At 35.8% G+C, this 27,255-nt stretch overlaps 1 protein-coding gene across 5 annotated transcripts in view; it reads right to left on the bottom strand.

The window, feature by feature from the left end:
- Nucleotides 1-2,268: 2,268 nt before the first annotated feature.
- The window catches only part of LOC105258653 (SAM and SH3 domain-containing protein 1), a 450,048-nt gene continuing 425,061 nt past the window's right edge, over nucleotides 2,269-27,255 (bottom strand). For 2 of the 5 annotated variants that reach the window (XM_025412499.1, XM_011270067.3), the window contains exons 8-16: nucleotides 21,791-21,857; nucleotides 20,247-20,412; nucleotides 19,862-20,090; nucleotides 18,411-18,665; nucleotides 15,624-15,722; nucleotides 12,095-12,433; nucleotides 10,313-10,525; nucleotides 7,676-7,826; nucleotides 2,269-7,198 (exon numbers count right to left, since the gene is read on the bottom strand). In XM_025412499.1, coding sequence (XP_025268284.1) covers nucleotides 6,456-7,198; nucleotides 7,676-7,826; nucleotides 10,313-10,525; nucleotides 12,095-12,433; nucleotides 15,624-15,722; nucleotides 18,411-18,665; nucleotides 19,862-20,090; nucleotides 20,247-20,412; nucleotides 21,791-21,857 — 2,262 coding nt within the window. In that variant the 3' untranslated portion in view covers nucleotides 2,269-6,455. The remainder of the gene's footprint in view (nucleotides 7,199-7,675; nucleotides 7,827-10,312; nucleotides 10,526-12,094; nucleotides 12,434-15,623; nucleotides 15,723-18,410; nucleotides 18,666-19,861; nucleotides 20,091-20,246; nucleotides 20,413-21,790; nucleotides 21,858-27,255) is intronic. The other 3 variants (XR_003123369.1, XM_025412500.1, XM_025412501.1) reach the window with 3 other exon arrangements.

Raw genomic sequence — 27,255 nt, 5'->3', positions numbered from 1 at the left:
GACCCTAAAAGTTAAATTAGATCTCACCCTCGAGGGGGATGAAGAATTTGCTCACGTGGACCACGGAGTCGCAAAGAAGCTCGTCGAGTTATTACCGCTATAATCTAGCGTACTAAAAAGTTTCTGTTGCCCCCTGGGATACGAAAATAAAGCTTACGAATGAACACGTACATGCCGTAACGTACGGAATGATTCTCGAAGGGTGCATTTACATACATTACTAAATGCTCTTTATCGTACTTTCTTTCCAAGATCGTATCTGCCCGCTGGATCCTCGTGTGCGATCGCTCTTTATACTACATACACTTTCGACTAAACGAATTTAAACACCGATGATACGTTTCGAGAATACGATATTCAAAGAGAATCTATCCATGAAATTGAATGGAAACAATATCGCAGTCGATTAATGTACGGGATAATAAAATTGTAAAATCCTTATTAATTATGTCCAATTAGCAGGTAGCTAGAGGCGGCGGCGATATTTAATTGCACACAGAGACAATGAGCGAATTCTTTGCGAGCCAGTGCGCATTTAAAATGTACATTTGTGATTTAATTTAATTTCGCAAGAAGCGATGAGAGGAATAATGATCGTCACGCTGCACTTGGACTAACCGAGCTCTGCAAGAGATGGCTGCATTTCCCGGAGTTTCCGCAATTACGAGCCACGGCGAGCAGGAAGATAGTTAAATAAGAGGATCTTTCTCCAAGTAATGGCAGATAACCAAAGCGCGAAGTTTGCGAGCTCCGGAGTTACCAGCAGCGGACGCCGAGTCGTCCGTCACACGGAACTTCTTCCCGCTAATGGTCCCGCGCGGCAGCGCGTTAAAGATAAGTTTGGCGTACTTATGAAATGACATCGCAACGCTTAATGTCAGCGAGGCTCGTTAATTGAGTAAAAAACCGTTCAATTACTCCGTATTATTTGCGCGAATCTTTGTGAGAACGCGGATTTCGTCGACATGTCGACCCGCGCGATTCCGCTTTATACAGGGTGTATCTGAAACGATGCACTAAACTTTAGAAGCGTACTCTAGAGGTAAATAAGACTTTTTTTCTTATGAACATGAGTCCGCAGATGAACCCACCCTCGGAGCTAAAATTCGAAAATGTGTGAAATTGACCAAACACTCGCAACGCAAATTTATTTATCTCTCAAGAGAGGGTGATAGGTAAGATCAAATAATAAGGCAATCCATAATACAGCTAATTTTCAATTTTTTTCCAAACTTTAGGGGCTTCTAGCTTGGAGGAGGGTTAATTTGCGGATTCATATTCATAGAAAAAAAATCTTATTTTGATCTTTAGAATATACTCCTAAAGTTTAGTGCATTTCAGATACACCCTGTATATATTCTTTATAAAATCGATCGGTGCATTCGCCTCTCCAGTGTACAATGCACGCGAAGCTGCACCGTAAAGTTCTTTGTTCAGTTGCAAAACTCATTAAATATATTATAAATGGTTATTATAAAAAGATGAAAAATGACTTGTTTACGAATCGATAATTTCAAATATATTCAGAAAGTCGTCTTGCGAGAGAATGAAATGATCTTGTTTGTACGAATTATGCATTAAATGCTTTGAAAATTCTCGCAATCATCGTGTCGTTTCTAAGTCACTACACTGAGGGAAAAATTATCTTGAAATAAAAAAATTTTAGTTCAATTTTAACTCAAGAAAACTATTTATTCGGTGGTACTAATCACGTATTTACTTGTATTCAAAACGTCTGTTTGCTCAAGTTAAGTATTTATTTACATATGTTTAAAAAAATATAATTTTTAATTAAATATTTTTACATTTTAATTTAAAAAATATTTATTAAAATGCATTTCTTATTCCCAAAAATTTTAATTTTTTTAATTTAAAAAAGTAATATATTTAATTTAATAAATTATAGTATATATTTTACAAAAATAGTACTTAAATATAAAAAATATATAAATGAAAACAATGTACTTAATATAACATGCATATTTAATTAAAATTAAATGCTTTTGTTTAAATGAAATAAACAATTCCTTCCATTTAGAGCAAAAGTTTCAAGAAAACAAATTTATTTGATTTAAAAAAATTTTTCCCTCAGTGTAGGATTTTAAGATCACGCTATATAAGCTATTATCTTAATGAAGCACTTACCGTTTACTGGCGCGCCTGCTCCTTTGTCTCCTGGAGGAATAATCGGGCGGATTATGGAAACGGAAGTTCGCCGGGCGACATGACTCTCGCCAGGAATGAAATACACGGAAATACGAGACGATCCTCGTTTGTATCTTCCATCGTTTATTTCTATTCACAGTCAATAAATTAACACTTATCGTTGGAAATCATACGAGAACCGAGAGACGAGATTAGAATTATGTGTGATTTCGTGGCCATCTACAAATCCCGCAATTAACGAATAAATACAAAATCAGCTTATAAAAAGGTCCGACGACGATGCGCGCTAATTTTCGCGCGCTCGCGATCGCCGATTCTCTCTTTCTCTCTCTCTAAATCTTGTGTGTTTCTTCATTTTATTTATTTTATGTACATTATATATTTTCGTTAACCACGCGAGAAGAATGGACTAGACCGCTACGTTAAAACGCTTAAACTTCTTTCCGCTTCAGCAAATCACCGAGAAAGCGTCGCGCTTCTCGATTGTGACGAATAAATTTATCTTTAGCGATCGCGCTACGCCGTTTTTCGAGGGGGCGTTTTGCGAGGCGACGCCATCATAGGCCTTCTTTCATCGACGATTCATCGCTTCCTCCTCATAAGATTCCCTTAAATTATTCTATTTTCGATTACTGCGCCTTTTTCTCGAAGGGAGAGCGTGGGGGGGGGCGGAGAAGGAGGGGGAGGGGGAAGGGGCAGGGCAGGGCAGGGTCTACGATTAGAATAAGTTTACTTTACATCAAACGCTGCATAATTTTTTTTTTCCCGAGCTAATAAAATCACTATCGTGTCTATTCGTATTCTCATAAACTCGTTACTAATTTAACATCGCGTGTCGTCTTCCTTTTCAATTCGCTCACACGTACGCTCCCACACACGCGCTCAATTTTCAATTCTCTCCCTCACAATCTCGTCCATTGTCTCGTAATAATCGCCTCGCTCATTCTCTACGCTTGTCAGTATTCTCGACGGAACGGATAAACTAGCAGACGTCATCGAAGTCGATATATCGTTTAATGAATAAGCCTCCTCGGTACTATTCGAATCGTCGAATCGTCGCGTAAACTCGTTAAAAAGAAGGGGTCCACTGGATAAAGCGAGCGGAACTTGATCTCAAAATTTCCTTCCATGCATGCTCGCGAATACGTCGATCAATCTCGATGGAAGCAACTTGCGACACGGTCGATCTAATCATGGCTGACTTTTGAATCGACCGAATCTCTTCTCTACCTCCTCCTAATTTGTTTTCCGTGTTGCGACAATGTGGTAAAAAGAAGCACGCTCTCTACCTTACACGTTAGATGATGACAATGTGGGAAATGTACATGTATCGCTTGTGAAACGCTTGTAGCTTTCAGTAAATTTTTATAACGTTATTGCAATAACGTACATCGAATACGATAAACACTAAGCTCTCAATTATCATCTCGAACTTGCCCGATCATCCGCATTCGCGTAAGAATATCGTCATCGTTTAATTTATCCCTATCCGAGGATTATTAAGATATTCTATTGGAAACCGCGTGTGTGAACACACACACCGAGCGCAAGTTTTATTTGTCATAAATTATCTTAATATCGCTAGTCAATTAATCAAAGGATCGTTGGAAATAATGTAATCGATCAAAACTAGCCAGAATTTTTGTTTATTAATTACGTTTCGATCATATGCTTGTGGTCCTTTTCAAGTATATACTGGAATATGAAATTAACAATTGGATTTTCAACGGTTTGAATAAACAGTACACACACGAATTAAATGTGAACAATTTGATTTTCAATAATTCAATAATTGAATCAACTTGTGACTTGTGCAGTTTACAATACCATGATTTATATCTACCATTTGATCCGTGTGTACTCAAATTGTTCACATTTCATTGTTTATTCAAACCGTTGAAAATCTAATTGTTCATTTCATATTCCAGCGTGTACTTGAAAAGGACCACAAGCATATTGTCGAAACGTCGTAATTAATAAACAAAAATTCTGGCTAGTTTTGGTACGATTACATTATCTCCAATGATCCTTTTATTTGTCAATTAAATGGATATGCAACACTTTAGTGTTTATCGTAAGTGTGAAAAACACGGCATTGCAAGAACTCTCCAATATCTCTCACCACCTTCTCTGTCAACGTGCTATTTCGATGGTTCATTCATTCGGGGATGGGTGCGTGTCCTGCATATTTTTTTTTCTACTACTTTAATTAATAATAATGCGCTTCGAATCGCCTCCCCTTCACACATACTAAAATTATTACTTACAAATTACTATTATTATCCATCGGGCTTCTCGGCTCCGCCCATCTGTTCCCGCAGCTCTTTTTCTGATTGCGCTCCCGCGTCTCGTAAATTCATCTATGATTTTACACTATACAAGAGATGTACAATAAAATCCAACGGTATAATATATATATGTATATATATAGTATATCGCGTATAGAGCCTAGTCTTAAATTTTGGCAAACGGGCAAGATCAATACAAAACATCGTTAAGTTCTACGCATATATATATATATGTGTATGCGTACATACAAAATCTCTGTAACTTTCAACGTTTTCTTCTCCCGTGACGTGGTCAATATACACATGTACAGATTACCATCGTGTCGAAGAACTTGTGAGTCGCATCGACGATGGGGGATTGTCGATCGTAATAGTAAGCGACGCGGCATAATAATCGGTGCCGTGGATAAACTTCGTGTCGTCGTTATTCCGTAAAAAATTATGCGAAAGGTGAAAAAGCAAACGAGATATTTCCCTCGCGAGGGCCGACGTTGTTCGAGGGTGTGCAGTGGGCTTTATTAAGGTCGCGTAAATAAGCTAAGTAAAATAAGCTAGTGAAAAACGCTCATAAGGCATCCTGTGATCCGATAATCCGTCTACATCACTGGATAAGAAAGATGGATCCTCGCGAGAGTTTGCTATATTTAAGCGGAAAATTGTCTCGAGATGATTCATAACTATCTCTCGTACGGTTTACGCACGTCTTTCATATAGCGATGAGATCGATTTAACGTATAAAAGAGTTGAAAATATATGAGATAAGAGACCCCGCTATCTCTGAAGAGAGAGACAGGAACAAGAGCAATAACGTTGGCAGTTTTTCACGGACTATATCGCACGTATCAGATAAACTATATAGTGTTTGCAGTAACGAATCGCCAAGTTTTCTTGTTAGAAATCGATAAATAGCATCGAATGCGAAATCAAAAGTAATGGGGGCGCGCCTTTATTATATACAACGGATCTCTTTATTCCTTCTTTTTTCTCTCATCATTTATTTATTGTACGCATTGGATCGCGACGACGATTCACGTCGTCGTTGGCCGTCGTTCCTTTCGTCTCTACCTATTCGATTAATCGATCGTATATTGCTACCATATCACATAATATTCACTTATTATTCCTATTATTAATTATATAATTAGGCGCGATGTGACTTGGCTTGATTTCGATAAACCAAGAGCAATCGACAAATGTATCAGAATGATCAGAATGATGACTGGCAGTGACATCGTGCTCAGCCTCGCTCTTCTCGTTAAACGCACCTTCTTTCGAATCAAACGTGACGCGAAGAAACTCTTGCTCGCGCATCCTTTCGGCAGTTCTTGTTAAATTAAGAAATTCTGAATTTCAGAATTTTGCGCGATTCTTGCCTCGAATCACTTTCCCTCGACATCCTCGAATATCCAAGATAGGGAATAACAAAATATTTCTCTCGACGTTAATATCGGCGCGTGTCAAGAGATATTCGAATTTACGATCACGTGTGTTCGTGACAAACAAAGTAGGATCTTTTATTTATACATTTGTTTTAATAAAAAGAATTAATAATAGGAAATAAGATATTGCTTTACGTATTCAAATCGGGATACGTTTGTATGCACCGCATACTTGACAATTTTACAACATAGCATATCTGCGTCAATTATTACTATCGTTAATTTCATTAAAATTGCTTTAACTCTGCACGTTATTCGGAGTGGAAGAAACATCTTGTTGCGACGTACATTCATTAGGATCGGATTCGGAAGTTGTATCTTTCTTATTATCGAATACAAAATACATATCCGAAGTATTCGTTGATCCCGACATTGCTCAATTTTTTCGCAGACGAATCGCAGCCTAGAATCGATCGCAATCACGTAAATTTCCCTTGAATCTGAATTAAGGCTGCTCAATGGGTTTCCAATTATTAAGTAATTCTTTCATTTTCATTTTTCTTACCTTCATGCTCAAGATCGCACTACGACTCGCCGACCTATCGATTCGTTGCTGCTCCTCTCATTGATAACTCCCGTCACTATTCTGAGTTTTGCTACCAGCCTGGGAAGTCGGCGATGCCCTGGTGAAGCTGCCAAAGCTCTTGGTCGGCGAGTCCGAGAGGACGCTGGTTGATGCGAGAACCTTGTCCCTGGGAGGAGGCGCCGAGCTGATGCTGGACGAGCTGACGCCGGAATCGCTGGATTTTTCGCTGAGACAACCGCGCTGGCCGAGCCCGGCGACGTTGCCGGTGTTCTCCAGACCGAGATCGCCGGTACCGCCGACCATGTATTTGACCATACCGCCTAGTTTTGGGCCAGCCTCGCAGGCGTCCTCGATGACCACCGTCTCGCCGAAGGTACCTCTTTTCGCGATATATCGCACGTTGCCGCCCCGCAGCAACGGCGACTTCTCGAACTGGCTCTCTTTTCTTTCCACCGGCCCGGAGATTGGTATATTGGGATGAAAGTCGTCCTTCGAATCGGCCAAACCACCCTCTGCAGTGGCCGCGCCGCTCTTCGTGGCTGCCGTCGACGCGCTATCCAAATTGTTCTCTCTCGACAGCTTCACCGACGTCGTGGTTGATTCCGGGCTGATGGTCCGTCGACTGGTCGTATTCTTGTGCGCGTCGTAACAGCCGGAGTCTCGCGGGAACTGGCGTCGGTTGAAGGGAGAACAGTGGCCGGATGTCTGGCCGGAGGTTAAAACCAGACGGCTGACCTCGTCACCCTCCGAGCTGGAAGCCAGGTCACCTTCGCTACCCGCTAAGGATGAAATGAAAAAAAGGAACGCATGTCTGTGTGAGATTTCGCGACTCAATTAATTTAATTCATGCTTATAAGTCCATTAATAATTTTCATAAAATATGTATATAAATAAACACATGTCCAAAATATGTTTTTTTTTTAAACAATTTTTTATTCTTTTATAGAACAGAAAAATAAAAAGTTTAAATAAAATTTTTAAACTCTTTGTTCTCAGAGCTTTTTTCTTATTCCTCTTAGCACTCTTTTGGAGCAATTGAAATATGGCTTAATATTATAAAAAATAATAATATAAAAAAATATTCTTGTCTTTCAAAAATTAACAAATAACCAATTTTTTATAACAAAGTTTTAAGATACACAATTCGTATTAATTGTAACACGATATATGTAGCAAGACGAATAGGAACGATGATGAAAAGGTCTTTAGGGAACCGTGAATAATACATATGTAGCCGGTCTGTTCGGTATACTCACACTGAAGATCGTGTAGAAGCTGCACGGCGGTGAGTATCTTGGCACGATCCTCGGGTTGATGTATACGCAAATAGTCCAGATCCGCCGCCTCCAACTCCCTGAAGAGCTCCAGATCCTCGTATCCGTTCAATATAAAAACTGGAATATGTTCCTGCACGAGTGTAACATTCATCTTTGAGATACTAGTTTCACCGTAACAGAGCTTTGAAGAGTTCACTTGCGCAATAGAATATATGTGCAGCTCGTAGTTTATACATATTTGAAAAAAAGCTCATCGGAATTCTTATCGAATCTTTATTTAAGGCAATTTTTCTCATACTTTGATTAAAAGATATCAAAAATTGAGTTATATTTTGTATAATCTCAAGCGCGATAAAGAATACATTTTAAAGAACAACTAAAGATATTTTTTTTCATATTATATAAATATACACTGAGGGAAAAATTATCTTGAAATAAAAAAATTTTAGTTAACTCAAGAAAGCTATTTATTCGGTGGGTACTAATCACTTATATTCAAAACGTCTGTTTGCTTAAGTTAAGTTATTTATTTACATATGTTTGAAAGAATATATAAAAAAATATAATTTTTAATTAAATATTTTTATTTTAATTTTACAAAATATTTATTAAAATGCATTTTTTATTCCCAAAAATTTTAAATTTTTTAATTTTAAAAAATAATATATTTAATTTAATAAATTATAGTATATATTTTATGAAAATAGTATTGAAATATAAAAAATATACAGGGTGTCCCAAAACTCATAATCAATCTTTCAAAGACGGATTCCTGGGATCATCTGAAGACGATTTTTCCTCAACGAAAATGTCGAGGCATTAATAATTTTCGAATTATAAGTGATTGAAAATAAGGGATTTTTCGTAAACTAAGCTTTGCAGAAATAAAATATTAACAAAACCATATTCTTCGATTAATTTTAAATAGAGTTTACTTTAGTTGAGTTTTAATTTAAGGCTTAATTGTAAAGATATATGATGACAAAAATCGGGAACATGCAAGAAATAATGGCCTTCATCGACATTTTCGTTGAGGAAAAATCGTCTCCAAATGAAATCTCCAAATGATCCCAAGAATCTGTCTTCAAAAGATCGATTATGTGTTTTGGGACACCCCGTATAAATGATGTACTTAATATAACATGCATATTTAATTAAAATTAAATGCTTTTGCTTAAATGAAATAAACAATTCCTTTCATTTAGAGCAAAAGTTTCAAGAAAACAAATTTATTTGATTCAAAAAAATTTTTCCCTCAGTGTACTTTCTATATTTTCGATTCGCTTGATACTAGATTTTGCGAAATTTATGCACGTGAAAAAATTTTTTCAAAATATGTCAAATAATGTCGCGATGCAATAAAATCGACATGTTGAAATATTGGAGAATTCCGAATCGAGAAAAATCTCCGTAAGCTCGATTTAGCACGGAAGGATATTATAATTATGACAGCGTTCGCTTGAAAGAATTTAAAGTATCGCGACTTCTAAGATATTCAGTGATTGAACATTTCAGAGGGGCCGTATAGTGAAATTTAACGACGATCTTGAGCAGTCAGCCGGGAAGTGGATACTTTGGAGAAGTCTGTCCGCTGATATAATTCGCACAGAGAGTTACTCGAGCTTCAATTAAGTGTATACCGAGACGTTGAAAAGGTGCACACGGATGAATCTACGGCGCTCATTAAACGATCGATCATAGTGGCTTAATTAAGTGGCACAGCTCCCCGAATCGGAACCGGCGTTTCCGGTACAGCGGCTCGTCGCCCTATCATTTCGTTCTATCCCTTCCTGCCGCTTCCGTCCCTTCGATAGGGAGACTCCGAGACGCGCCTCTTGAACTTTCGACAGTGATTCAGGATCGAACCTAATTTGTTGCCGAATCCCGAGATTACCGTAATATCCGAAAACTGCCAAATGTGCCAAATTTAGCTGTAAATTCTTTAATAAAGTTTATATTGACTTTTCGAAAACTGCATGTACTATCGTTAGAAACACGTTTTCGTTTTAAATATGTAACAGACAGAATGTCGATATAATACAATTGAGCCTTAAATAAAGTTTCTATCAAGATAAAAATAAAGCTATTAAGATAAAATAAATTTGTTGTCACATTTATATATTCTCGGGATTTATTAATCCCATAAATAATATCTTCTTTAATATCTGCGGTTGAAAATACAAGGTTTCAGAATATTTCGTATAAATCGAGTGTGGAAGTCAAAAGGAAGTTGAAAGACCGAGAAGTGATAAAGGAAAGAACAGGACGTGTATCGGGTGAGAATAAAAATGAGCAAGGCGGAGACAAGCGGCGAGAAATGGGGAGAGAAAGAGGAATAGGAAGAAGGAAAATCGAACAAAAAGGACTCGTCATGGTCCGTGGAACCTGCGAGTTGTATAAGGTATAAGCTAGAAAGCTGTTGCGGGAGGGTGCGAGAAGGGATGAAGGGAAACGGGAGAGAGAGCGCGATAGGGACACCGAATAAAGAAACGTATAAAAGCAGGTTCTCTACTTTGCATTCGACGCCATGCAAATGCGAATCAGTTTGTTCGAGCTGCGGCGAGATATTGCTCTCTCCCTCCCTCCCTCCCTCCCCCCCCCTCTCTCTCTCTCTACCTGAAGATTCATTCTCTGCAAGAGCTCTTGAACGGAACCCGGCTTCTGCCTATATCTCTGACCCCACTTGCCCCGCTCCGGCTCCCCTCGTCTAGGTACCCTGTCGTTCAGTATCTCGACGTTTATAAACTTGAAGTGGCCTATCCTGTTGTGTACGACGCCCTTCCACAGTCCGCTCTTGTTCATTTGTACCACATCGATTATGTCCCCCTTCTGAAACAATGTAGCCACGCGAACATTCGTAAGAGAAGCCCCTTCATCGTTACAATACATTTAATTAAACTCCGCGCGAAATATATATATACATACATACAGGGTGGTTTAAAAGTCTGGAAACGGTCAACTATTTCCGAAAATAGTGGTCCTGTGGGAAAATGTTTCAGACAAAAGTTGTAGGGTTTTAAGTGACGCATTACACAATATTACTATGATCTCGAAGAGTGTTGTTAGGATCACATCAAGATCATCTTCAATTTCTTAAACAGAACCCTCTATTTTTTATTACATATTCTTGTAGTTTATCTCGAGAGCTTTCCAAAACACTATAATTAAGTTAGTTTTCATTAACTACTTTCCGAGTTATGAGGCTTGAAATCATTTCTTAATTTTACATAAACCGTAAAATATCTCGTAAAATATTCATTTTTGATTAACTTATCTTAATACTTTTATGTACAAAATAATGAGAGGAATCAATTAGTGTAAAGAAAACATAGTTATTTTTAAGAAGAAATATGCAATTGTTAATTGCAAATTACATATTTTTTCTTCGAAATAACTATGTGTTTTCTTTACACCAATTGATTCCTCTCATTATTTTGTACATAAAAGTATTAAGATAATCGAAAAATGAATATTTTTCTAGATATTTTATGTAAAATTAAGAAATGATTTCAAGTCTCATAACTCGGAAAATACTCAATGAAAAAATACTTTATTATAGTGTTTTGAAAAGCTCTCGAGGTAAGTTACAAGAATATGTAATTAAAAATAGGGGGTTCCATTTAAGAAATTTAATCTTCACGTGACCTTAACAACACTCTTCAAGGTCATAGTAATATTACTGTGTAATGCGTCACTTAAAATCTTACAATTTTTGTCCGAAATATTTTCCCACAGGACCACTATTTTCAAAGATAAGATTGATCGTTTGCAGACTTTTAAACTACCCTGTATATATATATATATGAATATCATTGTCCTCAATCTGATTTCTTCGTTTTTAAATATTTTATAGATTTGAAATTTTAAGAAAATCTTTCTTGAGATATATATATATATATATACATATATATACAGGGTGCCCAGGATTTTTGTCATCATATATCTTTGCAATTAAGTCTTAAATTAAAACTCAACTAAAGTAAACTCTATTTAAAATTAATCGAAGAATGTGGTTTTGTTAATATTTTATTTCTACAAAGCTTAGTTTATGAAAAACCTCTTATTTCCAATCACTTATAATTTAAAAATTATTAGTGCCTCGACATTTTCGTTGAGGAAAAATCGTCTTCCAATGATCCCAGGAATCTATTTTTGAAAGATGACGGAAGATAACTGGGACACCCTGTATATATATAGATATCAAGAAAGATTTTCTTAAAATCAATAAAATATTTAAAAACGAAGAAATCAAATCGAGAACAATGATATTCACGTTGCCAAATCGCCACGTCGTACAAATTGCCTGGATAATTTGCACGCGACAAATCTGCCCGTTGACACTTTGGCGCAAAGCTGCGCGTGAAATTTCGGCCAATAAATCAATTATCAGGGACGAACCTTGAACTTGAGAACGTCCTTGTCGTACGGACTGGGGGTGTAATCTACGAGCGCTCTCGCTCTGCAGAGAACAGGCCCGATGGACGTCGGGCTGATGGCGTCCCTGTCCTCGCAGGATATCGAGCTGTGATTGCTTCCCGCACGGACCAGTGCCTGCGTGCTCGAGCCACTTCCGCTCGGCAGGCTCTCGACGCTGCTCGCGCTGCACGGGAAGGCTTCCGAGGACGCGCGGTCCTGGCGCAGCCTCGAGATCTTTCGCTGCACGTCGTGCCTCAAATTCCTCGCCCGGCCCGCGATTCCCGCCCTGGCGTCGCTCTCCAGCAGAGCGCTGGCCTCCGACTGGAAATTTTAATTGAGTTTTGGAGAACATCGAGGTGTCCAGAAATACTGTACCGTGCCCGGAATACTGTACTGTGCTCCATCGAATGCACCGACAGATGAGAAAAGAGCGACGAATGCGCTCAAGGCGCGTTAATTAAATCGAGGAGCTATGTGAAATAAGGATCTTCATTGACCGAGCCATTTTCAATAATGCATTTACGACGCCCTGGAATGTCGCACGATGGCGAATAGCACAAGTCCCCGATGTGAAAAGTGTTGTATGTCGAAAAAGGCGAGTTCTATCTTCCGATCGATAGCTTGGGGAATTGGATTATATTAATGTTAAATTAGAAAATATAATTATGATCGTTAATTTGCTGCATTCTTCGCACTCCTCTCGAAGGAAGAAAACACGTATTCGCTCACATAACTCCTCGAGAAGTAAAAATCAAAACTCGTGACAAGGAATTATATAAGAATTGTACTCGAGTGGTTTCATTTTCCGTTTATATTCAATGCATGCATCGATTGCAAACGATCGTGAAGGACAGAAGCAAATTATTTTCATCTCCGAATCTTTACGCTACCGTCGACTTGTCGGTGGAATAGATCAACATTTAGATCAACATTTGGTAATCGTATAATTCGTGAATAGGTATGAAGGTGCTGTGCTTGAGTGTATTTTACAATGTTAAGCTATTACTTAAAAAAGCATGTTGCATCAACGAAAAAAGATAGTGCGTGCGTTAAATTTTTAGAACAAATTAATGTGTATATTCGAAATAAGAACAGACTTTGGTAACTTTGTTGGCGTGAATTGCTATGCAATCCAGTCTGTTAGATTGATCCTCTAATATTCATATTTCTCACCTGGTTACATAATGGTTAAAACAATGAGAAACAATGTTATATCGACGTTATGCATTTCAATGGGAGATTGCATATTACATGTCATAGTGTGTTTATTCATGATAGGCATACTCATTAAGGCGTATGACCAAAGCCTGTACTTGTGACAGACAATTAACGACATAACTGCAGGTTTAATGCAAACGCGGATTAGTTTCCGAATGAGATCAGTATGTGTAAATTCATGTATTATCCATGTTATCCACTATTCGCAGTTCAGCTGAACATTGTGGACGATTTAGAACAGAAATTCAAATAAGCATCTATTCAATACAAACGTTTTCATACGTAACTTATCATGTTACTTTTCATATAATTCTCCTGCTTTCACGTAGCAACAATTTCACTCTATTTAATAATAGGGCGGAGAATTATAAATCATACAAATTTTTCGTCTAAACATTAAAGTATTTTTACAATATGATTTTTAAGAATGTTTTGTATGTACAATCCCAGCAGAAAGTAGCTGAAAATCAATATTGACGAATATCCACACAGAGAAAAATATCATTCTACTGCAAAGAAAAGCGATTACTCAGTTTATTTTTCTTTTTTTAAGTAATAGTTTTCTTCAATAAAGAATATATTCTTGACGATAATCTTAAAATATATTCATCACAAATGTTAGAAAATCTTATTATCATGTACTCAAAAGAAGAATTTATTTTCTCTTTAAGAATATTATAAAGTTGTATCACAGAAAAATCAAACTTACTTTACGTCAATTCTTGTAACAAGCAAACAAAATTTTTATTTTAATTTAATATTCTTGAGTGAAATACTGCACTTATTAAAATTCAGAATATATTCAATTAAATTTAATGCATGTGGTAAACTTATGATATATTTGCGGATATACAAACTTATGATATACTTAAAATAAATAATATTTATTTGAATATAGTATACATTTTTCTCTGTGCACTTTTGGTGTATTTTGAGTATGAGAAATTGTGTGGAATATTACAATTTGATCTTAGCTACAATGTAGAGATGTTTTTTAATATTTATTGCGTTGTTACTAAAATATTCCGAATTTTGTTAACCGAAATGATTAACTTTTGGAGAATTTCGCCTTGTAACAGATACATGGCTAACTTTATTGAATTATATTTAATATCTTTTTAACCAGTTAGTACTTGTATAATATTATTTGATCAAATATTTCCTCTGTATCTAAACTTTTGCAAATTTTAAACAAATTCTGAATATTATTTCCATGTATTTTTGTCATTTAAATCGACGTGGTAAATACGTTTCCCATAAGAACACATGTTAATTCGGTGCAAATTAAAATCCTTATGACTTGTGAACGCTTTAGTGAATCGAAAAATTGTACTGAAGATTCTAAACATATGTAAGGACATTCTGTACAATTTTCATTAAATTCTCAATATTTTGAAAATAGGTACAAAACATCCTTAAAAAAATTGTATATTAAAAAAATTCGACTAATATTCGAATAATTTAAAATTTGACTTGGGTCAGTGATATTTTCGTACAGATCGCTACACATTTACAGATTCGTTCACTGAATATCACGAATGCAGGTCTGAATCGGAATGATTAACTTTTGGCAGAGAATTTCGCCTTGTAACAGATACATAACTAACTTTATTGAATTATATTTAATATCTTTTTAACCAGTTAGTACTTGTATAATATTATTTGGCCAAATATTTCCTCTGTATCTAAACTTTTGCAAATTTTAAACAAATTCTGAATATTATTTCCATGTGTTTTTGTCATTTGAATCGACGCGGTTATACGTTTCCCATAAAAACACATGTTAATTCGGTGCAAATTAAAATCCTTATAACTTGTGAACGCTTTAGTGAATCGAAAAATTGTACTGAAGATTCTAGATATACGTAAGGACATTCTGTACAATTTTCATTAAATTCTCAATATTTTGAAAATAGACACAGAACATCCTTAATTACAATTTAATTATTTTTTTCGAAATGCGCGCGTGCATCAAAGTTGAAAAAATTTTATAATACTATTATTTAGTGCATATTTTGATTCGGAGAGATACTTACCTTTAAACGACATAGGAACATAAAACAGAGGATAAGCAGTAATTTCATGATTCTACTAATCATATAAATGATAGTCGTGCACAAGTGTATTTTTCTCAGTTATTGTACTGTTTGGACATCGGCTGTTCGTGTAATAATGATTAACGATGTCATGCGTTCGAACATACGCGCAGAAATAGTGAAGAAGGGAATGGTGCGGACGGAGAAATAGAATCTACAAAGGTTTTCTCAAAGGAATATCCTCATATGTTACATACTGTGTGTACGGCAGCCGAGTGTTGACTCTCGAGTTCCTCTTGATCTTCGTAGTCGCTGCTCTGGCTGGGCGACAGTCCCTCCTCGCCGCTACTCCGGCTCTAAAACGTTGATACTCGCGGGAGACAGTTCTAATAACGCACGAGAAGGGAGAAGCGGACACTATGATGGATCTAATAGCGCACGGATGCTGTTAGATAAGGGGCGACGATTACGAGCATCGCTAGGTGACATCGAATACGAGACTGTCACCAGCGTGGTAGAGCAGGTAATGTGGGAGACATAGAGATATGAACCCAATGTCAAAAATTATTATATATTGTACGTGCAAACACGATAGCCATCTCAAAAGTATTTTTACAGTATATTAAATAATATAAAATTAGACAACATATTATATTATTACTCTAAAGTATACATTTTTTATTCAATTCCAAACATGTTATTTAACAATATAAAATATTTCAACACATATGTATCATATAATTCATATATCAGAAATCTATTATTTGTATCTTTCAACCTCATAACTTTAATTGTAAAATAATGATAAAATTATGATTAAAACTTTCGCTTATTTATTAATATTAAATTATTTTTTTAAATGCTTGAAAATTGCACATGTATAATCTATAAACCGTTTTTAAATATATATACTTCTTTCGAGGTAGCTGTTGCGTAGCAAACTAAATAATAGCAGCAAATATGTATGAGTCTTGGGGATTAAGTATATAAAATGTTGCATACCATGTTAACCACGTTACATTCGATATATTAATAGAGGGGTATTGCGTGTTATACATAAGAAGTAAATAGCGTATGCAGGCTACACGCCGGTCTAGATGGGTTAGTGATATACTTAATATTGGCGTGTCAGTGTGTGAGTATTATTTATACATATAGAGGCTGTCAGTGCTGTGTAGGCGTCAGAGCAGGAAATGAGACACCTCATTTTAGGGTGCTCTGATCAGATTAGGTTTTCCAATTTTTGCTTCAATATCAAGCACGATTATCATATTACACGTTCGACTATCGCGAGTGGCGATTAAACTTATATAATAAAGATATAAATCAAATATATAGACGTACGCGATGCTTGCCCGATGTTTCAAATATAAATCTTTTCTACTTCAAAAATGTAATGTACTTTGAATTCTCTAATATTTATAACATTATTAGAGAAATACGGATAGTTTGCTAGAAATCTCATATGTAATCTTTTTAGTTACATATTCAGAAAAATTAAACAATTTCATTTAAGGATGTTTTGTATGTACAATCCTAGCAAAAAGTAGCTGAAAAATAATATTGACGAATATATTCACTTTTGGTTAGGTATTTTTAGTAAGAAATTGTGTAGAATATTACAATTTGATCTTAGCTACAGCGCAGAGATGTATTTTTTAATATTTATTGCGTTTTTATTGAAATATTCCGAATTTTGTTAATCAAAATTATTAACTTTTGGCAGAGAATTTCACCTTGTGACAGATACATGGTTAACTTCATTAAATTATATTTAATATCTTTTTAACCTGTTAGTACTTGTATAATATTATTTGGCCAAATATCCTCTGTATCTAAACTTTTGCAAATTTTAAACAAATTCTGAATATTATTTCCATGTGTTTTTGTCATTTAAATCGACGTGGTTATACGTTTCCCATAAGAACACATGTTAATTCGATGCAAATTAAAATCCTTATAACTTGTGAACGCTTTAGTGAATCGATTTAAAAATTGTACTGAAGATTCTAAACATATGTAAGGACATTCTGTACAATTTTCATTAAATTCTCGATATTCTGAAAACAGATACAAAATATCCTTAAAATTTTCGATAAGGTAAATGGAGACTTTCTTAAAATTAAATAAATTAAGCAATCTCGCGTATATCGACTATATTTCCCGATTTGAAACGATGTTCAAATCATTTTCAAATTGGGAAATATTGTCGATGTACGCGAAATTGCTTAATTTATTTAATTTTAAGAAGGCTTGACGAAATTATATCCGCTGACAAAGTTATAGCCATTTACTTTAATTATCAAATATCCTGATAATTGATACTACAAATTTACTATACATTTTTACTTGAAATTCCTTATTTTTTAACAAAAGAAATTCAATATTTCATTTTTACGTATTATGATATCTTGAATATCGGTGGAGAAAAAAGAATGGAAAAGAATTATGGGGAACATACGATTTTTCGATAATTCAAACAGAATACGCAAACGACGTTCTACAAAATTTCGCAAAAATGGTACTCGATCGTTATCAAGTTTGCAAAGTCTACAAAGAATAACGTTTGCTCAATAGACGAGGGAGAGATAGACTAACGTAAACTCGACATTAATTTCAACGCAACCACCGCACCGGTCGTTACACGGCCATTGATTCCCAGCAAACAATCCGTAAATCACAGGATCTAATTATCGGTTCGACGAATGAATCGAATGGCTCTCGGTGCCTCGGATTGAACCAACATATCGGACACCGATTACTTCTTTTTCTCTCTAAAACGTAACTCGACGCGGTTGTCGAATTATTCGCGTACAGTGATCACTTCGCGATTTCCTTCCGCATCTCCCGCTTCCGAGTTCAAAGACACCCGATGTCGCGCGATGATCGTGCAATGGATCGAGCACGTACGTCACGTGCGCGGAAAAGTGCACAAGAACGGGTTAGTAGTAACTGGGTTAGTGGAAACTGGCGGTGTGTTTGTGCAGGGTGAAGGAGACGGGATCAATACGTTATCCAAGTATACAAGTTCGGCAAATACGAACATATCTGGGAATCGGGCGACGTTGCGCGTTGCTTTGCGGTGACGTTGCGTCGACGGTGTTGGTTATGGTCGTGCTAGTAGCGGCGGGGTGACGTTGATTGGATCGGGGTGAGACCGAGTGATGTTCGTGATGATGACGATGGTTGTGATGGTGCTCGTGGTGATGCTCCGGCCGATCGGGATGGCAACCGCCCACCGGAGGCTGGTCGCTCCTACTCGTGTCCACCGACACAGTCGACAGTCTCGAGCTCACACTCTACAGCCCCAAAATTAAATAAATCACACCGTGACGCCCGCGAGGAAACGTAAGCGACCATCCCTCCCTCCTCTTCCCTAAATAAACGCCCATGGGACCCACGAACGGGGTTCGCGAAAATTCGCGCTTCTCGCGAGGGAGAGCGGAAACTTAGGGAACCAGGGTGTAACGATCTTTTTACGTGGGACTTATCGGAACGCAATGACTAATTCCACTATGCGGAGTGATGGCTATAATCTAACGAGATTTATCTAGACTGGGACTATCGGTCCTTCGATATTACGCCCAGGCGCAATGATATTATCCGCGACTTAACGAGATTCATGTGACTTGGGGTACGATAATTTAGTAATCTCGGCGGAATATATGGAGCGAGATAGCGTGCGCTACTTTTTTCAGTTTGTTCAAGTTCATTAGCCACGCTACTCTCTAAATACGAAAGATTATAAAAATTCACATCAGAAAGATTGTAAGTAGATTACAATAGATTATTGTTTCTTTTATACAGGATTTATCAGGGCTATCAGTTGCCAAAAAAGGCTCTTGTAGCTTGCCTCGAGAACTTTTCAAAATACTATAATAAAGTATTTTTTCAGAGTATTTTTCGAGTTAGATTTTTCGAGTTAGAATTTTTCAAGACTTGAAATCATTTTTACATAAATCATAAAATATTCCTTTTTCGATTATCTTATCTTAATACCTTATGTACAAAATAATGAGCGGAATCAATTGGTGTAAAGAAAACACATAATTGTTTCGAAGAAAAAATATGTAATTTGCAATTAACAATTACAGTTTTTTTTCGAAACAATTATGTTTTCTTTACACCAATTTTTGTACATAAAAATATTAAAATAAGATAATCGAAAAATGAATATTTTACTAGATATTTTATGATTTATATAAAAATTAAGAAATTATTTAACTCGAAAAGTACTCGATGAAAAAATATTTTACTAGTGTTTCGAAAAGGTAAGCTACAAGAGCTTTTTTTGACACCCTGTATATGTATTTACAGCAAGCTGATTATTCGCCAGGTATGTTTCGCCGTTTATAATATCGAGGCACACACAAGAGACGATGTAATTTGACTATAGCAACAAAGAGACGATAATATAATGTTTGTAGGACAAAGTTTACAGACTGTGGCACACGTGGTGGTTACCCGGATCATCGTACAACGATGCTGGACTTACCTGCACATCGCTACTCGCGTAATCTCCGCTCTCACGCGAAGCTCTTGAATGTGTTAAGGGTATAATCGTCGGCGGATTATTGTGACCCTGAGGAACGATGAGACCTCGCATCGTCGACGTCGCACCTTTTCTCGAGCGATCGCGCGGCAGGCTGATATCACCAGCTGTTCGAAGAGAGATCACGCCCTCCCCTCGATTCTCCGGCCTCAAGTTCAGTGTAAAGCACACCCTGACGTTCGATTGTACCATTTAATTATTTTATTATTTTTATTATTTAATGCTACAAATTATTTAATGCATGTATTAGAATCGAATTTCGGATTTAATAATCGACAATTTTTATTTACGTTTATTTCAAGTGCTTTAATTTAGGTGGAAACGTTACCTTCCATTTTGAATAGTCGCGGTAGGTACCGGACCACCGCTAGCTCCCATAAGAAAGTCTTCGGGATCCGATTCATAAGGCGGTTCGTCGTACCAGTGTTGACCACCTGGTCCTAAACCGCCCGCACCTCCGCATCGCGCGTCTTCATCGTACATGTACGTATCATCTGCGAATCAACGCGCGTTTTGTCTTTTTACATTTGCAAATATAAATTGGAAATTAATAATTTCAAACAGAAAATTATTGTTTCTCTCTCAATTAAGAATTAAGAAAATTTTTTTCATAAATAAAATGATATTTTACATATGACATGTATTGAAATTTACCAAAATATATTATTATATTGAATATCAAATATCATGAAATGCATTAAATTATTATTTCATAATATAATTAACGAACTTAAGAATTTGGTTTCTCTTTTGGTACGGATCTACGAATTACAAGCGTGCGTATAATTGCGCAAAGAAAGAGAGAGGTAGCAAAGGGAGGGTTTGGGAATTGAAGATGGCGGGCGCTAACAATAACAAGATTAGTTCACGTATACGAGGGGCTTCACGACGCAGCCGTGCCGCAGCAGCCTTTGTGAATAGGAAATAAAACCAGCGTAGTGATGATAAATTGACAATAAACCATAGAGCATGTTCCACTCATGCTGGAATGTGTGAAATAGTATTAATCACGCACTGTGATTATTACTACACTTTAATCTTGAATTTTAATTATTATCACGTTATTAAACGTAATTTATATAATTTTTCTATAATTTTCTAAGTATTTTTTTGACCTATTAATTTTAAAATATATTCTTAATTTTAAAAGTATATAAGAAATAAAATTTATTATAATTTAATATTTATATTTTTCATTAAAAATATAAATAAAAAATATATATATATAAATTATAAAACGACATACTTTTGTTTTCCAAAATATTAATTAGCTCTATCTTTATCTCATAGAATCTAATCTTTTTATTTCAAGATCTTTTCAGATTCTTTTTTCATTAATTTATATTAATTTTTATATTCTATTTTAGTTTTAATATAATTTATATATTCCATTTTATATTATATTCTATTTTTATATTAATTTTTATATTCTGTTTCAGTTTTTTACATCTTCGACATTAATTGGATAAGCTTTGTAGCGAAAGCATTTTTTCCTTTTCTGTTGCCTTTTTGTGAGGCATAGGTGTCATTCCGGTGCGCTTCCACTTTATCGTGAAAAGCTGCTGAGGCTACGGGGAGCGAGATTTCCTGAAAAAGACTAGAAGGGGAGCCATCAGGAAACGAATGCTCAAAATGAGTCTCGCGAGAGTGAGCGACTACGTACGAGGTGTCAGGCATTTGGAGTCGATTCTCATACCGGTTGGCACGTGCGCGTTTTGTTCAACGTACACGCATACCGGCGCGTCTCCCTTCTACACCGAACACGTATTTGCACCCACACCTACGTACGTAGATGGGTTGCGAGAGGGCGGGTTATAGGTCGTGGAGAGACGAGGCGACAACTAGCTGGAGGTTAGTCCTTGATGTACTTACCCCCAGGGAGCTGACCCCGTCCATCTCGTCCTAGCTGCATTAAACCTTGCCGGATATCCCTCAGTATCTGAAACAGCAACAATAATGACGTTGTGGGTAAATGTTTATCCGGCATTGTGATTAAAACCTGCTATTAGCCGCATTCGCTTCGATGTTTGCATGCCGCGGAATTGCTTTCATTGATTTCGATGCAATTCTATTCTAATGTGATCAAAGATCAAACGTTTAAAAACTTTGAATATCGCAAGATTTTATCATATTTTATTTGTTATATTATTTCATCTGCTATACGATTCAAGAATGATGCAAACTAATATGGTATTACGTAAGTTTTTTGTTCATTTAAGGATGTTTTGTACAATCCCAGCAAAAAGTAGCTGAAAATCAATATTGACGAATATATCCATTTTTGGTGTATTTTGAGTAAGAAATTGTGTGGAATATTATAACTTGATCTTAGCTACAGTGCAGAGATGTATTTTTTAATATTTATTGCGTTTTTACTAAAATATTCCGAATTTTGTTAATCGAAATGATTAACTTTTGGCAGAGAATTTCGCCTTGTGACAGATACATGGCTAACTTTATTGAATTATATTTAATATCTTTTTAACCAGTTAGTACTTGTATAATATTATTTGACCAAATATCTCCTCTGTATCTAAACTTTTGCAGATTTTAAACAAATTCTGAATATTATTTCTATGTGTTTTTGTCATTTGAATCGATGATTATACGTTTCTCATAAGAACACATGTTAATTTAGTGCAAATTAAAATCCTTATAACTTGTGAATCGCTTTAGTGAATCTATTTAAAAACTGTACCGAAGATTCTAAACATATGTAAGGACATTCTGTACAATTTTCATTAAATTCTCAATATTTTGAAAATAAGTACAAGACATCCTTAATCGAAATGACATTTGGCAGAGAATTTCGCCTTGTGACAGATACATGGCTAACTTTATTAAATTATATTTAATATCTTTTTAACTAGTTAGTACTTGTATAATATTATTTGACCAAATATTTTCTCTGTATCTAAACTTTTGCAGATTTTAAACAAGTTCTGAATATTATTTCCATTCTGTATAATTTTCATTAAATTCTTAATATTTTAAAAATAGGTACAAATCCTTAATTCTTTATCTAATAAAAATTTTCATTAAATTCTCAATGTTTTAAAAATAGATACAAATCCTTAATTCTTTATCTAATAAAAAATAAAAAAAAGATATTTCGTACTTCTTAAGTTAAAAAAGATGATTCAAATAATTTTTTAGATTATTCTGAAACATTGTATTAATAAAAGAATATACAGAGATGATATTTAATATATAATCGTTACGTATAAAAAAAAATTATTCTCTGAGCATTATTCTCATGCACATACTTATGGACTAACTTTTATGTATCTTCTTGTGAAATTAAGTCTTATGAATTTTAAGTGCAACAATTAAGCTTTTGAAATTTTCCTCCCTTCGTTTAAAGCTTCACATCGCATATACTCTACATATATATAGCCATTAAATTTATATATAATATTAAACTTTTTACTATTTAAAAATTTCTGCAATTTAATTCAAATATTTTATTTAAATGTGTCAGAGTCTCATTACAAACTAATTACGTTAGCATATCATTTCTACGCAAATTGCGTTTTCTACATAAATAGTTAATTGAAGTAATGGCGCGCCTAAGGACTAAATTTCATGCCGAGAAGAGATGCCTCGCAACCGGTAGCGTAATCGCGTGTAATTTAAATGGTATTACCGGGAACTTACATGCACGGGTTCTTTTACTGGCGGATAATCGCCGTTATCCGGCTACCGGACCACCATCGATGTTTTTGAGATCTCGTAGTAACCGTACGATAAAGTAAAGAAAGAGATGAAAGGAAGGATGATGAAAGAAAAAGAAAAATCGTGTACATATATATACGCGCTTTTTCTGCGGCGGAAGACCGCAAGTCCCAAGATAATCGGTGGAAACAAAACGAAAAACCATTATCGGTCAGAACGTTGCAAAAATAACGTCCTGATGAGGGATAGCCCGGTCAAAGGTTGTTTCCTGAGCGAGAAAAAAGATCGGAACAACAGTTGGGACGGAAGAAGAAGAAGAGGAAGAGGAAAAGGAGTTTGTCGAGCTCGCCTGCGGCTGTGAAGATCCCTACCGAATCGAAATAAAGGCTAAAGCGAGAGAAGAGAGAGAGAGAGAGAGAGAGAGAAGAAAAGGGAGAGGAGAATAGAAAGAAGAGGCAGGAGAGAATCGGGAAGAAAAAGAAAGAGAAGCTTCTCTCTGGGGAGCAATAAACTCGCGTAGGTGAAGGTGACACTAAAACTTTTACACAGATACCGACCTTTATTTCCATATTGCCTCGTAGCCTCAAAGGAACATGGCCGCTTTATTTCTTCCTATGTCTCTCTCTCTTCGGAGCCTCCGCCGCCCTTTTCTCATTCTCGTCCCAGACCCATCCTCCCCACGTGCCATCGCTACGTGGAAATTCGCGGCCCGTAATGTCGACAGTTTTCGAATATTTCAACGGCCCATTCTCAGCCCCTTTAAAACTCCGCGAAATTTCGGAGCTTACGTCCGCGTAATTAAAACTCTCGGCTCGTGCTCGGTTACTCTCTACCTAACTGGAGTTCGTCCCGACGCCCGCTACTTCGCTTTTATGCGTGCGATTCTTCCGTAATGGGCAGTTTTTGGCAAACGGCGAACGAACTCGGATGAGAGAGAAAAGAGGGAGGAGAGGGAATGGGAGAGAAGGAGAGAGAAATGCTCGGGGATACGCGACATATGTAACGAGCTAAGCTGCCGCGCTGCAACCGTGGCTTAAATCTCAATGTTGTTACGTGCAAAGCGTGTGTAATATGGCGTACGTGTTCTCTCGCGTGGAGCACCGCGTTATATAGTTGCTCGCTTATGCATGAACGGCACGGTATACTTGATTGCATCGAAACGGTTCTGTCTTACATCGAAACGGCTATTTTTACCTCATTATCTGTGTAATTTTCGGTACCGGAAATTGTGTGTACCATTTTCTACGAATTCTAAAAATTTCCAGCAATTTTTGGGTTAATTTTAGCAATAGTAAAGCAAATTCAGTTAAACGATAATCTCTGTTGATTTACGATATTAAGGATGTTTTGTATCTATTTTCAAAATATTGAGAATTTAATGAAAATTGTACAGAATGTCCTTACATATGTTTAGAATCTTCGGTACAATTTTTAAATCGATTCACTAAAGCGTTCACAAGTTATAAAGATTTTAATTTGCATCGAATTTACATGTGTTCTTATGGGAAATGTTCTTATAACCACGTCGATTCAAATGACAAAAACACATGGAAATAATATTCAGAATTTGTTTAAAATCTGCAAAAGTTTAGATACAGAAGAAATATTTGGTCAAATAATATTATACAAGTACTAACTGATTAAAAAGACATTAAAAAGATATTAAATTCAATGAAGTTAGCCATGTATCTGTCACAAGGCAAAATTCTCTGCCAAAAGTTAATCATTTCAATTAAGGATGTTTCGTACCTATTTTCGAAATATTGAGAATTTAATGAAAATTGTACAGAATGTTCTTACATATTCTTAGAATCTTCGGTACAATTTTACGATTCACTAAAGCATTCACAAGTTATAAGAATTTTAATTTGCACCGAATTAACATGTGTTCTTATGGGAAACGTATAACCATCGATTCAAATGACAAAAACACATGGAAATAATATTCAGAATTTGTTTAAAATCTGCAATAGTTTAGATACAGAGGAAATATTTGGTCAAATAATATTATACAAGTACTAACTGGTTAAAAAGATATTAAATATAATTCAGTGAAGTTAGCCATGTATCTGTCACAAGGCGCAATTCTCTACCAAAAGTTAATCATTTCGAATTCAGAATATTTCAGTAAAAACACAATAAATATTAAAAAATACATCTCTGCACTGTAGCTAAGATCAAATTGTAATGTTCCATATAATTTCTCATATTCAAAATATACCAAAAGTGGATATATTCATCAATATTGATTTTCAACTTTACTTTTTGCTGGGATTGTTCATACAAAACATCCTTAATACAAAATTAGAAATGTTGTTAAAGTAAAAAAAAAAAGAAAAAAATATGTATATATATATATATATATATATACATTCAATATTTATTTGCAATTCGTAAAATTTAATTTTACCAAAAAGAAATCTTAAATATTTAATAATATATAATAATCACAATAAAAAAATTGTTTATGGTTGCATAATCTTCGAAAAGTTTATGAATCTTTTTATTAGAAAATTGCGAAATTGCGACGATGGAACTTTGTCAACAAATAATAGCATCTATATAGTAGATGAAAGCAATCGAGAAGGGAAGACAACTTTTATACGACACGTTCGGCTAACTTTTTAACGGAATTAATTTTTTAATAAAGTCGCGCGCGCGACATTATCCCGAATACTCTTTTCAAGTAGTTGATTTTAGTATCATCCTTGATCTTTTTCATGTATATATTCCTTACTTTATACCACAGATAAATTAACGACGATAAACTTCTTTATTGTGAATGACTATAAAAAATCGACAAAAACGAGTTAGTATTGTTTAGCAAAGTAAATTATAGAAGAATATCAGATCAAACCGATAAAATATAATTAAAAGAGTTATTAATATTTCTATAGAACTCCCGGCAATAAATTAACTGATTTTATCATGAAATTATTCTGTCCTGATAATTCATATAACTTTTCTTACTAAAACTCTCAAGTCGAGCATTCGTAGAACTTTATCACTTAGTGTGCAATGTTTTAATTAAGTATCTTGATAATACGATCTCATCATTTTCATTTTAAAAAATAATAATTGAATTTTACCAACGATAAGCAACAAAATATATTTACTTGATGTCTTTACGTTACAATTCGCGGTCATGAACATGAGACAAGAAGAAACGAAAGCCGGATCTCACATACGATGCGAAACCACGGCGGAAAATAAGAAAAACGCGAAAAACTAATGCGTGTATCGCGAGATCGCGCATAAGAAATTCACGGTGCAACGTCGCGGTATGCATTGACGATTATGATGATATCACGCTGATCTGGCTGTTTTGCATAATAAGAGGTATCGAGTTGGCGAAAGACAGTCCGACGAGGAAGGTGGAAGGAGAGGGAGGCGGCAAAAGACTCGCGGAGAACGAGTTCTCACGCGTACGTAAAACGAAGGGGGACAGCGATACGCGCACATGCATATATGTAAAGAGAAATCGGCGGAGGAGGAGAGGTGGCCTTGGTGATAGCGCATATATGCAAATTTCTGCGAGAATTCTGATGCGGGAGGCAGGATTGTATCGGATAAGACCACCGGCTCCCAGGGCCAATATCAGTCGAACGACGAGAAGAGGGTTGCCGATGATCCGGGCAATGCACGGGGGAATCGCAGGAAGA

This window comes from Camponotus floridanus, unplaced genomic scaffold, assembly GCF_003227725.1.
Source record: "Camponotus floridanus strain SB8 unplaced genomic scaffold, Cflo_v7.5 scaffold51, whole genome shotgun sequence".
Taxonomy (NCBI): Eukaryota; Metazoa; Arthropoda; class Insecta; order Hymenoptera; family Formicidae; genus Camponotus; species Camponotus floridanus.
The sequence above is the reverse complement of the archived record's forward strand: the minus strand, read 5'-3'. Positions and strand labels throughout refer to the sequence as shown.